This window comes from Ipomoea triloba, chromosome 1 (assembly GCF_003576645.1).
Source record: "Ipomoea triloba cultivar NCNSP0323 chromosome 1, ASM357664v1".
Lineage (NCBI taxonomy): Eukaryota > Viridiplantae > Streptophyta > Magnoliopsida > Solanales > Convolvulaceae > Ipomoea > Ipomoea triloba.
The window spans coordinates 11,948,908-11,965,370 of record NC_044916.1 but is presented as its reverse complement, the minus strand read 5'-3'; the positions used below and the strand labels follow the sequence as shown (position 1 = coordinate 11,965,370).

The window sequence follows — 16,463 nt, the reverse complement described above, 5'->3', positions numbered from 1 at the left end:
ATTCTCGCTTCTCTTTCAAAAATGTCCAACTATCACATCACCTTATAAAAATTTATTTCTTTTATCAATAATAATAATAATAAAAGGCCAAAAAGGGCCTTTGTAATTCTGACAGCAGAATTGCAATATGTGTACAACAAACAAATATATATATATATATATATATATATATATATATATATATATATATATAGTTCTTGTGCGGTTGGCCTTCTCCAGTGCAGTTGTTTAGGTGCGTGGTTTTCCTTTTTAAGGTGTGTGGTTTGTGTGATTAAGGTGCGTCAACCTAAAGCTTTATGTGCGTGGTTTTCATTCTTAAGGTGCGTAATTTGTATGTTTAAGGTGCGTCAGTGTCGAAACTTAAGGTGCGGCATTTTAAAATTTTAGGTGCGTGGTTTGTGTGCTTAAAGTGATTTGTTTGTGTGCATAAGGTGTGTAGTTTGTGTACTAAATGTGCACCATTTAAAAACTTTAGGTGTGTGGTTTGTGTTCTTCGCTTAAGGTGCGTGGTCTGTGTGTACTTAATGTGCTTTGTTTGTATGTTTAAGGTGCGTATTTTGTGTACTGAAGGTGCACCATTTGAAAACTTTAGGAGTATAGGTTGTGTTCTTAGCTTAAGATGCGTGGTTTGTGTAAAGGTGTGCTATTTTAATGCTTAAGATTCGTAACCACACAACTGCACAAAAAGCTATACTCGCACATGAACTCTTCCCAATAAATAAATATATATATATATATATATATATATATATATATATATATTCTAGTTTAGGTGCGGCTCTGCCTTAACGTGCAGTCAATGCGAACGCATCAATAGTTATGAACATATGCACCAATAACAAAAATACACCAAAAATTACACCATTAGGTACACATCACAAAAAATGCACCGTTAGGTATGCATGAAAGCACTACACAATGTTCAGAAATGTCACACAGAAAATTGCAAGTGATCGAATTGCATAAATGAAAATAGCGTAGGATATAAAAGCATTGAGTTTGTACCAAGTACGAATCTGCATGAATAAACTCTAATATATAACTTATATGGGTCTCATTTAAAAAAGAGAAGGGGCTATATCTTTTGTTTTGTATTGTGTTTCTTCTGTTTTCTTTTTTCTTATTTATTTCTTTTCCAAATTTTGAAAAAAAAAAAAAAAAAAAGAAAATGTAACCAGGAAAGCAGCTCACTTTGAGGATTCCACTAGAGAGGAATCTTTAAGTAGAAGTCTCTCTAAGACTCTAAGAATCTCTTATAGATTCCACTTGCTATATTATGTGTGCCATTATGCAAATATTTGTGTTATTGGTTCAAATTGCAAATATTAAGCTATATGATCTTACCAATAAATGATAGGAAAATTTTATCGAGTTATGGAATTATCGTATAGTGTGGTTTAGGAGTTCTTGTAGGGTGAGGTTGTGTTAGATGAAGGGGGAGTTTGAATTGGTGATAAGAGAGGGAGAAAAGTTGTTTGCTTATATATGTTTTAATCAAAATGATGAATATAAAAGAAATTATCATCTCATGTATGTAAACTTTCGCAACCGTCATCTAGTTATGTCTCTCCTCATTAAACAATCACCATAGTACAATCAATTTTAAGAATAAACTGTGTATTAAGAATGTCAATTGGGTCAGTCCGTTCGATTTTAAACTAGTCCTATCTAGGTGTTTGGTTTCTTTTTTTTGCCTGAGTTTAAAATTAATGGCCCTAGCCCTAAATCTCGGATATGCTCAACTAAAACTTTTATCGTTTTCAAATTAACATTCTAAACCTTCAATTTTAACAAACTACCGTACTAATAAATATAAACTAATACATCATTCAATCAATCTAAACCTCTATTTTCACATTTCTACTAAAAATATATAAACTAATACATCATTCAATCAATCTAAACCTCTATTTTCACATTTCAACTAAAAATAATTAATATATTTACACTATAATATACTCCGTAATATAATTATTTTTCAAAAAAAAATAATAATATAATAATTAAAATTTTACAATAAGTTTTTTTCATTTATTTTAAAAAATATATTTTATTTTGTAATAAAATTATTAAAATTTTATTTACAAATTTAATAAAAATTACTAAAGATGAGTTTATATATAAACTCTCAACAAATTATCCTACAAACCATTGTTTAAATTGCAATGTACACCAAGGTTCATTATACCAAATAATGAACACATAAAAAATGAATTTTCAGTATATTAAAAATGAATCTTATTTTAGTGATCTACCTTACAAGGTGAACCATGATTCATGATACTCCGTGTAATGATTGTAAACTCTCTAAATATTTTGTTTTACACCACTTTTAAAACAAATAATAGCCTTAAGTGACTCAGGCTATTGGGCTAACCCACTAAGTTTTTGGCTAGCTCGTTTGGACTATCTATCTGGCTGATTTTTTTCAGACTAAACTTTTTTATCCTAATCTTAAAATTTTTCGGTCTTATCGAACCAACTCATCAATTTCGAACCAACTCATCAATTTCGAGCTAAGATTGACTCACTTTGGAAACAAATAATAGCCTTAGGTGACTCAGGCTATCGAACTAGTCCCATTTGGACAATCTGACTAATTTTCATATTAATTTCGAGCTAAAATTGACATCCCTAGTGCGTATACCCCTTTGCCTATACAAGTTGTAGTTGTTCAAGATTTTTCAACCATATGCTTGACTGCTTCCAATGTGGGCAAATTATATTATGTACTATGGTCCACGTTGCAATGTAGATTATGAATAAATGTTCACTAAAAGTACATTATTTGTATACTAAAAGTTCATTATTTGGTAATATTCAAATAATTAATCTTCAGTAATCAAATAATATATCTTCAAAAAATAAATATTTAATGTATTAAAATGTACCTTAATGTCAGTGATCCACTTTATAAGGTACAACATGTTACATGCTACATGAACTAATACAAAAAGAAAAGCCCCAAACCAAAGACCCAAGGCATCCCGGATAACTTCTCTACAATTGTTTTTAAAGCACCCATGACCCATCCGTATTCAACTTGACCCAAAGAAAAAGAAGAGCACAAATGGGGGGAGAGGGGGGGTTGTGAAACCAAGAGACAGACTAATCCAGGAGTCGCAATACAAGCATGGTATTTATAATAGCAAGACGCTAGTGGCAAATTATTCTGTGGACCGGGTACACCTTGCAAGGTAAATTCAGGTTTAAAATACACAATTTAGATACTGAATGTTCATAGTTTATATATTGAATGTTCACGCTTTACATACTGAATGTTTACAATTTTAATTGTGAACATTCAGTATGTAAATTGTGATGGGTCTGAACCGGGTCCATGGTATAACTATTGGACACTAGTGACACAAATGTTGGAGAATAAGAATAAACTTTCCCATTTATTCAAAGAGGTGAACAGAAGGAAATGGAGAGTGGAGACTACACCCAAGACATGAATTTACACTAGACAATTATCTTACTTCCTTCTTATACAAGACAAGGCAAGACATCAACATATTTACACACATAAACTCAGACAGCAGTGTCAGTTCAGATCAACTTGTAACTTGATTGACATGTACAAGAGGGTAAGAATAGCACCTTGCGGAAGCGGAGCAAACCTTGCAAGATTTGAGCCAATCCACATGGCTACGACCACCAGAACGACTACGCTGCTGCTGGTTTTTCCGCACAGCCAACTTGAAAATGAAAGGCATAATGTAAGTAAAATGCCACCTCTGCCTCCCAGTACCCAAGCAAGCACATAACCTATTTTGTATCCGGCATCCAACTTCCGGTCAAGCAAGGCCATAAGGCTACTAAACGTCAAAGATAGCCGAATGCCTACTGTGTACATTAGGAACAGAGAGAGAAAGGCAGATCTAAGCACTTCATGAAAGGGTCCTCTTTCGTCATCAATACTTTCTTCATCTGACCCATCCTCTGTTTCATAATAAAAAGAAAAATTTTCTTTCTTGTGATACTGTTCCCAATATGTCTCCTGTTGCATTTTTCGTCTGAGTTCAGCCCACCTATAGGTCCTTGACCCATCTTCATATCCAAAGTTGTCATCCCAATTGCCCACCACTGTCCTGCTCGTGTCTTCTTGATATTTGAGAGCCCTATCATATTGGGTTCTGGTTGATTCATCTGACAATACCTAGCAAAGATCACGCAAATTGTCTTTATTTTTAACATTAGCAAATAATTTTTCTCCTGTAATAAGTTATTTACAGCACATCAAAGAAGCATCACATCTATACGTATATAAGGTCTGAAAACTCTATTAGGACAAGCAGTAACCATAAAATCCTTATCACAATCGTAAAGCATTGTACATCTTATTGTCACTGCAGGATCAAGATCCTGCAGCACTCTCACAAAATAAAGAAAATAAATGCAGCATGGAAAAGTTTATAATAATTACCAAATTAGCAGAAACCTGTACAAAAATATTTGATTGTGTGGTATTTACAGTAGGAAAGCTTTGTACATTTACACAGGGTGAGCTAGTGTGCTTGTCAATGTGTGTGGAAGGGACAGTGAGAGATAGAACCTTAAAACTAGTCAAGTTGAGCAGTTTTCAGAATATTATTGTAAGCATCCACAACTCTGAAAGCTTTTCTTTTTCTTAAACAAGTTTACTCAAAGAGCCACAAAACAGCTTGAATATGTGTGTGGGAGGAACAGTGAGAGATAGAACCTTATAAGTAGTCTATATTGAGCAGTTATCAGAATATTACTGTAAGCAGCCACATCTCTCAAAGTCTTTCTTTTTCTTTAATAAGTTTACTCAAAGAGCCACAAAACAGCTTGAGAGATTATTTCAAAAAACCAAATAGCTTGCTCACGTCATATGCAAGGCGGATTTTCTTGAAAGCCTGATCAGCTCCGGAATCCTTGCTAACATCAGGATGATACTGCAGTCATGATGGGATAGAAAGAATTTGAGTGTAAGTAGAAAAACAATCTAATCTACAGGAAGCAGTGATATTGAAAAAGAAAATTTATCAAATCTAAATATGAGAGAACAGCTGAACAGTGTGAAAACATGAAGAGCATCACAGAATTAACTGCAGTTAGTCTTATTCCAATTTTCCCAATCAGTTTGGGTTGGCTGCATGAACATTCCTATAGATTCAAAAGAAAGCATTGGGAGGCAACCCGGCCAAATTGGTGAGGCTATTGACTTGGTAACCACGGTAACAAGTTCGACTCCCATAGGGAGCAGCCTATTGGCTTTCTTGGTTTGAGTCGGTCAGTTATGTGCAACCGAGGCTGGTTTACTTCCTTGTGGTCCTTTGCTGGCCAGTGCACACTACAGGTAGTGGCTAATGTTTCACTCATCACGCAAAACAGAAAGCATTGCACTTGAATAAAAAGAAAGCCCAACTACTGAATATCATTTGAGGTGAAATGCTAAATGAGTTAAAACATAGGTAAAAACAAAACTACAGAAAGACATTTGCATATCTAATAGAACTAATAAATATGCATTCCTTCACTTTTTCTTCAGGTAAAAACGTTCAAAGGTAGAAATTGCAACAACAAGTGCATTCACGTTTCAAATTTTATAGGGTTAAACAATCTGGAAATGGGTAAAATAACAAATTAATAACCCAAACATCCTTTTCCTACTTCTGTTCATGATTCATTATGGCATTTCAAACTAGCAACATAGCATTTTCAACAGAAGAAAGAAAGAAAGAATTTCAATCAAACTTCCAACTACAAGAATACTAGCCCAACTAAAAATTCCATATCCGACAGAAAGGGAATCGATTCAATTCTCGCATTGATAATCCAATTCAAATCGAGAGCACCACTTTATTTCAATGCCGTACTCAAATATTATATCCACGCATCTAAGTCAGAGTAGACGAGTCTGTAAATGTACAAGTACCTTGAGAGCGAGAAGACGATAGGCTTTCTTAATATCGGCGGGAGAAGCAGTGGGAGAGACGCCGAGAACGGAGTAGTGGTTCTGGCGGCCGCCGATTGCGGCGGATGCCATGAGGGGCGCCCACCGACGGCGGACGGCGATGCAGCTATTGGTAATTGGCCAGGTCCATGGAGCGATGAGTAAGTTCCGATTGGTTCCCCCAGCTCTGTCTATGGAGGTGGGGCGCCATAAGAGATACGCCTGCATGCTCGGCGTCGGCTGGTTCACAACTCCATGGTCGATAATCTGAGTTCTCATTGTGGAGCTCTTGAAACTGGGAAATGGAGGGATGCTAGCGTCACAGGCAGGAAAGGTGTAGAGTTTATGACTGCGGTTTGGATTGGGCCATGTGTGGAACAGAGCAGTCACCCTCTCAATCCGTATCATTGTCAAATACCCAAACCCGACCCTACCATTGCAAGTTTGCAACTACAAATACAAGAGACGAGGAAATAGTATTATTGACTTCATTCATGTAGTATTTATAAGCCTTTGAACCCACCCTTTTCATATGGGGACATGGGGTGCAAGTGTGTAACTGGGTACCATTAGAACATAAGGTCTTTGAAGTTATAAAAAATAAAGCAACATGTTTCTTAGTACAATTTTTCATATTTGAAAACTTGAAATATTTTTCAATTTAAAAAGAATAATTAAAAATTATATTATAAATGGAAAACGTACAAAATTAGGGTGTGTTTGGTTGACGGGTTTAGCTATTAGGAATGGATATCAAATGCATTGTTATTGTTTGGTTGACAAGGTTTTTAAAACACTACTATAGGTTTTGATTACCCCATTAATGGCAAAACTCCATTCCCTAATAAAATAAAGGTTTCATTTCCCTTCATTCTCATCTTCCTTCACTATTAATAATCATTCTCATTCCACCCTACTACCAAACATGCAAAATACTTTCACCAAAACTCATTACTATTATCTAGTATTTGATACTCATACCGATTCCGATTCTCATTCCCATGTGCGAACCAAACACACCCTTAGCCTATCATCTTATCTATTACATTCATTATTATGTTTATATAAGTAAATGCAAGTAAAAAAGAAAAAAAATGTTTACAAGTAAGAAAACAGTGTCATCCCGCACCATGAACTATAGGTCCATAACATATTATTATGTCGCACCCTAACATTTCATGACATATATTTTGATTCACAAACAATTAATTTTTTTTCGCCTAGAATTGTTTTTATAGGTTTTCCAGTTTCTCTAATGATATGGTGCCAGTATTTAGCTGATGTTGACTTATTTTTTAGTTAGTTCCCCCAAATTTTAATATAAATAATCAAAACCCTGAATTATATGAGTCTGGCACCACTTCTTCTGCTTTTCTTATGTGGTTCGAGAATCTCCAGTAGCGAACGTAGATCATCTTCACTTTTTATTGATATTGATCTTAATATATAAAAGTAATTAGCATGATACCTTAGTGATGCATGAACTAAAGATTATAAATATTGTTGTTATGTTATGATAAGAACTATTAGGTAAGACATATTTGATTATATAAATAAGATTGGTAAAATTAATTATAATTGATGTATAAATAAATAGACGAACTATATTAAATATACAGCTTCATTAATGATATGTTTAGTTCATGGAATAGGTCAGGAATGGAATAGGATTCCTTGGAATAGACCTATTCCATTGTTTGGTTCGGTCAATTTGTCATGGGAATAGCATTCCTAGGAATGAGCTATTACCTTTGCAAAGGGAATAGTCATTCCTAGGGGTGCTATGGTATTAGCTATTCCCATGCCATTGGGAATAGCTTTTATATTGAAAATACTAAAAATACCCTTTACAATTTATTTTATATTTATCTTTAATAAATATAATGTATTATATAAATGTATATATATAATTAATTATAATTTTATCTAGGGAAAATGGCATCTTTAGTCTTTGAGTTATAGGGGTAGTACCGACTCAGTCCCTGAGTCATAGCCGTATCCGAATTTAGTCCCTCAATTATTCGCAAAGTGGCGAGTTTAGTCCCTGGCTGTTAAATTTGATGAAAAAATTAAAAAAATATTTAAAATTTGAGGGGTAAAATAGGAAATTCACATTTTATTCTTCTTCTTATATCAAAACTAGTTTTACAACATTATTTTTCACTTCTTAGCCTAATTATTTTCAAGAGTCTTCAATTTTAAAAGCATTTCAATAACTTTCAAATGACTTGTAAGGAACCTGGCTGACTAGCTCTCGTATAACAAACTTAAGACTTAGTACAAACAAAGAAACACTTGATCACCAACGAAATAACTTGAGATTTTTAGTATGTAAAAGTTCTTTTGTATGCAGTAGTTTAGTCAAATATTCTTTTAGTGAATTTCTCATAAAAGCAACCTGAGAAATTTGACATCATTTTATATCTCAAAAGTTTTAATTTGATTACATTTGTTACTTAGTAAAAAAAAATCAAAACTTGTTAGGATAGTGTGTTTCACACACCTAAATACAATGATCATGTGTTTCTTTATACGTGAGTCAGGTTCCTAACAAGTCATATGAAAGTTATTAAATTGCTTTTAAAATTGAAGAATCTTGAAATTATGATGCTTTGAAGTAAAAAATAATGTTGTAAAAGTAGTTTTGATATAAGAATAAGAATAAAATGTGATTTTCCTATTTTACCCCTCAAATTTTATATATTTTTTAATTTTTTCGTCAAATTTAATGATCAGGGACTAAACTCGCCACTTTGCTAATAAGTGAGGGACTAAACTCGGATACGGTGCACTACCCCATAACTCAGGGACTAAAGATGCAATTTTCCCTTTTATCTATCACTAAATATATATTTAAATAAATTATATATATATATTATGCATACATACACACATTCAATTCTAAGTTGTCTTTATTTAATAACTCTTTAATATAAATATGTATTTTTATTATAATATGGATCAGAGTAATCTCCCATGTATCTCTCTAACAAATATATTATTATTATTATTATTATTATTGAAAACTTATTATTATTATTATTATTATTATTATTATTATTGTTATTATTATTATTATAAAAACACATATTTATATTAAAGAATTATTAATTAAAGACAACTTAGATATAAACAAGCATACATGTGTGTATATAATAATAATAATAATAATAATAATAATAATAATAATAATAATAATATTATTATTATTATTATTATTACTATTATTATTATTATTATTATTATTATTATGTATAAGGGTATTTATGTCTTTAAACTCTATTCTATTTCTATTCTTTTAACCAACCAAACATGGGAATACAATTCCTAAAGTCTATTCCTTCAGTGAACCAAACAATAGAATACAATTCATATTCTATTCCTTACCTATTCCATTCCTTGTGGAATACTATTCCTATTCCCTCCAAATTCATTCCGTAAACCAAACTGCTGTAAGAGTTCAAACAAAAAGGATTAAAAATTACAAATTTGTGTAAACTTCTTGGTAGGAAGCACTGATAGTAATGTGGGCTTGAGATTAGATGTTCCCATTATTAGGTGAAATTCAACATATGTAGTGTTAAAAAGTGTTTTGAAACGTATTTTTGGTAGTCTAGTATTACATGACAAGAATTATTGTATTTGTCTAGTGGATTTTGAATGGAATAGATTAGAATTGATTTGAGATTTCTTGACCGACCATTTTATATTATCACTAAATTATTTTCTAGATCGTCTTATTCTAATACAAATTTGAACGATAGAGCGTTTATTGGTGGATAATGAAAATAGTGATGATTCGCTTATTCAAGATAGATATGGCAAATTGGCAACAAGTATTAAAGGAAAATTTGACCAGTATTAGAGTGAGTACAATGTCATTCTTGCCATTGCTTCTATTTTTGTTTATCTAATGATGAAATTAGATAGTATTAAGTTTTGCTATTCAAAGTTACTATATACTTGTGTGGGACCGTCTCACAAGTCTCAATCCGTGAGATGGGTCGGATATTTGATTAATGAGTTAGATCTTTAACCTCATTAATCAAAGATCCGACCCGTCTCATGGATTGAGACTCGTGAGACGATCTCACACAAGTTTTTGCCTTGATTCTATAGGTTGGAAAAGTAAGTTGGATATAATAAAGAAGAAGATGTATGGGCATTTTGCTAACTACAATAATACTTCAAGTTCAACGTAACTACAACTCCGAGTATGTCAATGAATGCATCTTATTCAAGTAGTGTTCAAGTAAGTAGTTCATAAGCATCACATATCAATTACTTTGGTGTAAGTATTTTGAATTAATAAATTTACTTTAAATTTTATTGAATATGTTTTTTGAGTTTTAATTTTGATTTGTGCAATTGTGTAGAACTGTAGAAGTATTTTATTTTTCTAGTAAAACGATTGATTATGATGTTCCAAAGTCTGAGTTAGATATATATATCTAGAAGAAGGAAGCTAGAGCTTATGTATTATGTGAACATGGATGTTTTACAACATTGAAAAGAGCAACAAACAAGATTTTCATGTCTGTCTAGAATGGCTTGTGATATATTGAGCATTATGATCACTGGAGTTTCTAGTAAAAACTCATTTAGTATTGACCCTCGAGTTTTGACTCATTATAGATCCTCTCTTCTCTCGAAAAATGTTCAAACACTCATTTGTATTCGCAATTGGTTGCAAAGATTTGCATATGAATGTATTAATATATTATTTATTTCTTATTTAATGAGTTCTTAAACTTCTAGAGCAAAGTATGACAATCCAAAAACACACCAAGAACATATGAAGATCAAACTTAACATCCTAGACAAAAAGGGGAACAAACAGCATGAGAGATCATTGATTACTAGCAAAAAATAAATGGGGTGTTTGGTTATTGGCTTATAAGTCAAATTTTAGCTTATTTGACCTACCAATAAGCTATTTTGAAGTGTTTGGTAAATGACTTATTGGCCTTGACTGATTTAGCCAATAAGATGAAAATTGAAAAGCTTATGAATGTAGCTTTTTTATAAGCTTGTTGGGGTCAATGAGTATATTGACCATTTTATTCTTTTGAAATCAACGGAATTTACTTTTAAATGGGTGGTGTATTTGTTATTTAATAATAATAATAATAATAATAATTGAAAATAATTAATAAAAATTGTTTTAGAATATAATTTAATAAGAGTTAAATAAACAAAAATAATTAACTTATGTCCTTAAAAAAGTATAGATGATACCTAAAATTTATAATTATTTATTAATATAAGAGTTTATCTTCTTGTTATATTTAATAAAGGTTGAAATAATACAATACACTCATACCCTTAAATGTCATTTTACATTCAATCAACTACAAGTAAACAACTAATTTATCAAACAGTTTTTTATAACCAGCTAATACAACCAGCTGGTCAAATCAGTTAACGCAATCAGCCATCAGCTACTAGCTAAACCAATCAGCTATCAGCTATCAGCTACCAGTCGTTTGCCAAACACCCCAAAAACTTATCATGATTCAAAGGTAGCTCCATTATATTTTTTGATGTAAATTTTGATACATCAACAATTTTAATGGAGGTTGAATATGCATTGCTTGTTATTGCTAATTTTTATGCCTTACATGTACATCCCCAATTGATGTCGAAAATACACTTTTTTTTGGGGCAATATAATCTCTTATTATAATAAAGAGAGGGGATTTGGCCTCTAAAAAGGCTCCATTCTCCCGTCTAACAATTTCCCTTTTAGTTTTCTCTTTGTTTTTTTTTTTTTTTTTTTTGCTATACTTTAGGGTGAAAGTTGTCTTCTATGTTGGACTCTCAAAAAATGGACCGGAGATTTAGGTTCCCAAAGAATTTGTATGGGTTGCCGTATCTGTTTTGGTTAAAGAATTACGCTTCCTTATCATCATTGCTTTTTTTTTAATCTGTATTTGTAATTGGCCGGAAAACAATTTTGGAATTAATTCTTGATTTTGAATTGTTCAGCTTTAATAAGACTCTACATTTTATTTTCTCTAAGTTGAATCTAATTGGTCTATTAGTTCTGAACTTATTTAATGGTGTTCTTAGAAACCTTAAGAGTTTTCTTTAGGTTAGTTGCGCTATGTATTGCCTATATGATGATTACTTTCATCTTATCTATGCTATTTTTTGCTATATATATCCGTAAACAATCACATTTACACACCACATCACACTGCTAATACAACAAATCTCCTTCAAAGCTCCCATTATCTTTCAACCATGGCTGGCCAATTCATTCTTGGTTCTCAACTAAAGGCCGGTTTTAGCAACAAGGCTGTTAGAGCACGTCTGGTCCGTTGCTATAATGTACTTGTAAATCATAAATCAAAGTCCATTAAGACTATTGAATGTCTATTTCATGATCAAGAGGTGAGTAGTTTTTTAAAATAAAAAGTTTTGTTAATAGTTATATCTTTACTATTTTTTCATTGTTATGCATGTAGGGCAATTTTATTCATGCTACCATCGAAAGGAAACAAGTTGAGCAGTATTCCAGCAAGTTTAAAGTGGGGAAGATTTATGGAGTAAAAAATTTCTTATGTGTGTCAAACTACTTGCAGTATAAAACCAGTATGCTACCGTTCGTGATCAAATTTAAAAACGACACTTTGGTCAAGGAATATAAGAAATTCGATTTTCATAATCATACCTTCCGGTTGAAGTTATTTTCCTTAATCCTAATGAAACATGAGGTTGATGAGAAGGTGTTGATAGGTATGTGATTTCATTTGTATGTTTTACATTCTACATTTATGTTTCTATTCTTCTAACCTAATTTTTTATTTGCTCAGATATCATTGGCAGAGTAATGGAAATCTACTCTCCCGTTGAGAGAAATTTCGGAGGTAGGATGTCGAGGCTAATAGATTTTGTATTGGAAGATGCAAAGTAAGTTTGATTACTTATATATGTTGTCTTTGATTCCTATTATCCATGAAATTGTATGTGAATTACTTCTTTTCTCTTTTCAGTGAAAATCAAATTTACTGTATAGTATGGGATGATCATGTAGATCAATTGCTCCCTTACTTTAATTCAACTTCAGTCGAACATGTGATTTTGCTGCTACAGTTATGCAGGGTCAGGCTCCTTGACAGTAAGTCTTTTTATCAAATAACGTTTATTTGATATAGATTATCCTACTCATATGTTTATTATCTTCAGTTTGTATTTTCTATACACAATAGAAATGAGAGCATGAATTTGGTAAGATTAGCAGCGTTCTTACCTGTTTAGAGCCAATGTTCTGCTCAGTGTTGAGTCCCATAGACCCTGAGCTTAGCCCTCCAATCTTTTGTTTCAAATTTTTGTATCTCTATCTCTGTTCTTTTACCTGTAAGAGAGATAAGGCAAAACTTGGTGAATGTGAACAATTTTTAGTGTTTATAATGGACAAATTAGCAGCAATGTTACCTGTGTAGATCCATTTCTGTGCTCATATTTGTGAATACATAGTACATGATATATGCCTGGCATTCTGCTTTTGTAGTTTCATTTATCAGCATTTCTGTATATTTTTTTTCCTGTAACAAAAATAAGGCATAATAATATTAGATTCTTTTTATCTATTACTGCCTTCAGATGGTGAGGTTAGGATTTCAAGCTCTTTCAATGCAACAAAACTTTGGTTTAATCATAAACGCCCACAATTCTTTGCATCTGTTTGAGAGGTAAGCCCTATGGTCCTATTTGTATTTCTATAGCTATATTTTTGCACTTATTCTAAGTTACTTTCTATGTTGTTTTATTCCCAGTTTACCATCTATGTGCACTCCTATAAGGAGGATTGACTCAAGTTCAAGGTTGTCTATTGTTAAGAAGGACTTTGGTTCTTCAAGTAGTCAAATTGAGATTACTACTCTTTAGCATGTTTATGCAAGACAAGAGGTAAATATTAATCCTTCTAATTTAATAAATATAAAGTGTAAGTAGTGCGTTGAGATATTGATCAGCACCTTCATAACAGATACTTTCTTATGAAGTATCGAGCACACATCAAGTAGTGCGTTTAGACAATGGTCAGACTGTTGATAAGAATAACATTTTATTGGATAACATATTTGTAGTCCAACATAACAGATACTTGTTTATGAAGTATCGAGCAGACATCAATGTTGAATGATGCAACCAGTCCCGATCCATGAAATACTTATTTAAGTATGTGAATAAGGGTAACAATCGTGTGACTGCAGAATTCTACAAGAGTATCGTAGATGTTAATGGTCAGCAGGTTATAGATGATATTACAATGTTTTATGACATTCAATTCAGGACTCCTACAGTCGAACTACTTAGTTTTCATTTGCCTGAACAACAACCTGTTTATTTCAATGATGATGATTCAGTTGATGCTGTTTTGAGTAGGCATACAATTGGGGAAAGTATGTTTCTTGGTTGGTTTGAAGCTAATAAGCAATACTCAGAAGCACGAGTATTAACTTATTCTGAAATGCCAAATAAATTTGTGTGGAAAAAAAATTCGTTAGTGGCATCCTAGGAAAAGAGGATTTGTCATAGGTCGTATGTTTTATGTTCCACCCGGTAGTGACGAAATTTATTATATGAGGTGTTTGTTGAATTTGGTACGTAGTCCTATGTGTTTTGAAGATATAAAGGTTGTTAACGATGTTCAACATTTCTCTTATAGAGATGCATGTTATGCACATGGGTTGCTAACAGATGATAGAGAATATATTGATGCAATAAATAAAGCAAGTGAATGGTCATCAGCATCATCTATGAGGAGGCTATTTGTAACAATGCTTACCTCAAATGCTATTAGTCAACCCGAAAATGTTTGGAATGTTGTATGGCATCACCTGGCTGAGGATGCGTAATATACTCAATGGAGATTACTATTTGATTCAGGTATTGTTTTATATATTCTTTGTATTTATGTTTATTTTAAGTTTAATAATAGTAATTTCTTTATTATATTTATTAGTTCTAAGCAATAAGAGATATTTGCAATTTTTTGTTCGGTTTGGTTCTAAATGACGATGAGAAGAAAACTTATGCTTTAATTGAGTTGGAAAAAATGCTGAAAGTTTTGAACAAAAGTTTGGTAAATTTTTCGTCTATGCCTATTCCTGATTTAAGTTATCAATTTGTGTCTGGAAATTGTTTATTGTATGAGGAGTTGTCTTATGATCGTGATGAGCTTAAGAGAGAACATGATTCCTTGGTTAGTCAGTTAACCGAATACCAAAAATATGTATACGATACTGTACTTGGAGATGTTAAATGTCATAATGGTGGATTATATTTTTTGTATGGTTATGGGGGTACAAGCAAAACTTTTGTTTGGAAAACTTTGTCAGCTGCTATTCGTTCAAAAGGTGATATTGTCTTAAATGTTGCTTCGAGTGGCATTGCTTCTCTTCTTATGCCTGGTGGTAGAACTGTTCATACTCGGTTTGTTATACCTATTCAGATTAATGAGGATTCAACATGTAACATAGCACAAGGTAGTGATCCTGCTGAGTTAATAATCAAATGCAAACTAATAATTTGGGATGAGGCACCAATGATGCATAAACACTTATTTGAAGCATTAGATCGAACAATGAGAGATCTAATGAGGTTTGAAAATGTCTTAAGTGGAAGTCTGACTATTGGGGGTAAGACTGTTGTTCTTGGTGATGATTTTCGACAAATTTTACCAGTGATTCCAAAGGGTTCAAGACAAGATATTGTTGGGGCAAGCATTAACTCCTCTTATCTGTGGAACAGTTGTAAGGTTCTAAGGCTAACTAAAATATCAAGATTACAATCAGTAGGAGATGTTGATTGTCGTGCACGAACTGAGAATTTTGCTAATTGGATAGCTGCTATAGGTGATGGTGAAATTGGTGTGGAAGATGATGGCCATACAAGCATAGACATTCCAAAAGACAATTTGTTACAAATTTCAGGTGATCCTATTGAAGCAATAGTTAACAACACATTCCCAATGTTTCTTACTGATTCTTTTGATATGCGGCATTTGAATGGCCGAGCTATATTAGCACCAACTCTAGATGTAATTAATGAAATCAATCAGTATATGCGTAATTTGAATCCGATGGATGGAAAACATATTTTAGTTGTGACAGTGTTTGTCACTCTAATGCACGTACAGATTCATTTGCTCAACTACATACCCTGGAATTCTTGAATGGGTTGCGATGCTCAGGTATTCCTAACCATTCATTCACTTGCTCTTAAAGTTGATTTTCCAGTAATGCTGTTGCGAAATATAGATCACTCTATTGGGTTGTGTAATGGGACCAGATTGGTTATTACTAAATTAGCAGAGCATGTTGTTGAAGCAGAAATATTGTGTGGAAAAAATATGGGTACTCGAGTGTTGATCCCTAGATTATCAATGACACCATCAGATCCTCGATTGCCATTTAATTTTGAAAGGAGACAATTCCACTATTGTTGTTTTATGCAATGACAATAAACCAGAGCCAAGGACAAAGTTTGTCTAATGTTGGACTATTTTTAAAGAAACTTGTTTTTTTTACAT

At 32.5% G+C, this 16,463-nt stretch overlaps 2 protein-coding genes across 2 annotated transcripts; one reads left to right on the top strand and one right to left on the bottom strand.

Moving 5' to 3' along the window:
* Positions 1–3,374: 3,374 nt before the first annotated feature.
* LOC116009489 lies at positions 3,375–6,346 on the bottom strand. Its single transcript, XM_031248792.1, has 3 exons — positions 5,906–6,346; positions 4,854–4,922; positions 3,375–4,162 (listed from the first exon to the last, which is right to left on the bottom strand). The coding sequence occupies exons 1-3, from the start codon at positions 6,329–6,331 to the stop codon at positions 3,548–3,550; spliced, it is 1,110 nt and encodes a 369-aa protein (XP_031104652.1). The 5' UTR covers positions 6,332–6,346; the 3' UTR covers positions 3,375–3,547.
* Positions 6,347–15,029: 8,683 nt separating this feature from the next.
* LOC116030337 lies at positions 15,030–16,106 on the top strand. The gene has a single exon (XM_031272600.1). The coding sequence runs from the start codon at positions 15,030–15,032 to the stop codon at positions 16,104–16,106; it is 1,077 nt and encodes a 358-aa protein (XP_031128460.1).
* Positions 16,107–16,463: the final 357 nt, after the last annotated feature.

Excerpts from the sequence above, each read along its gene's own strand:
- LOC116030337 (XM_031272600.1), top strand. The coding sequence starts at position 15,030 with ATGCCTATTCCTGATTTAAGTTATCAATTTGTGTCTGGAAATTGTTTA.
- LOC116009489 (XM_031248792.1), bottom strand. The coding sequence starts at position 6,331 with ATGATACGGATTGAGAGGGTGACTGCTCTGTTCCACACATGGCCCAAT. Across the intron at positions 4,923-5,905 it reads ATCGTCTTCTCGCTCTCAAG|TATCATCCTGATGTTAGCAA; the intron begins GTACTTGTACAT and ends TCATGACTGCAG. Across the intron at positions 4,163-4,853 it reads AAATCCGCCTTGCATATGAC|GTATTGTCAGATGAATCAAC; the intron begins GTGAGCAAGCTA and ends GATCTTTGCTAG.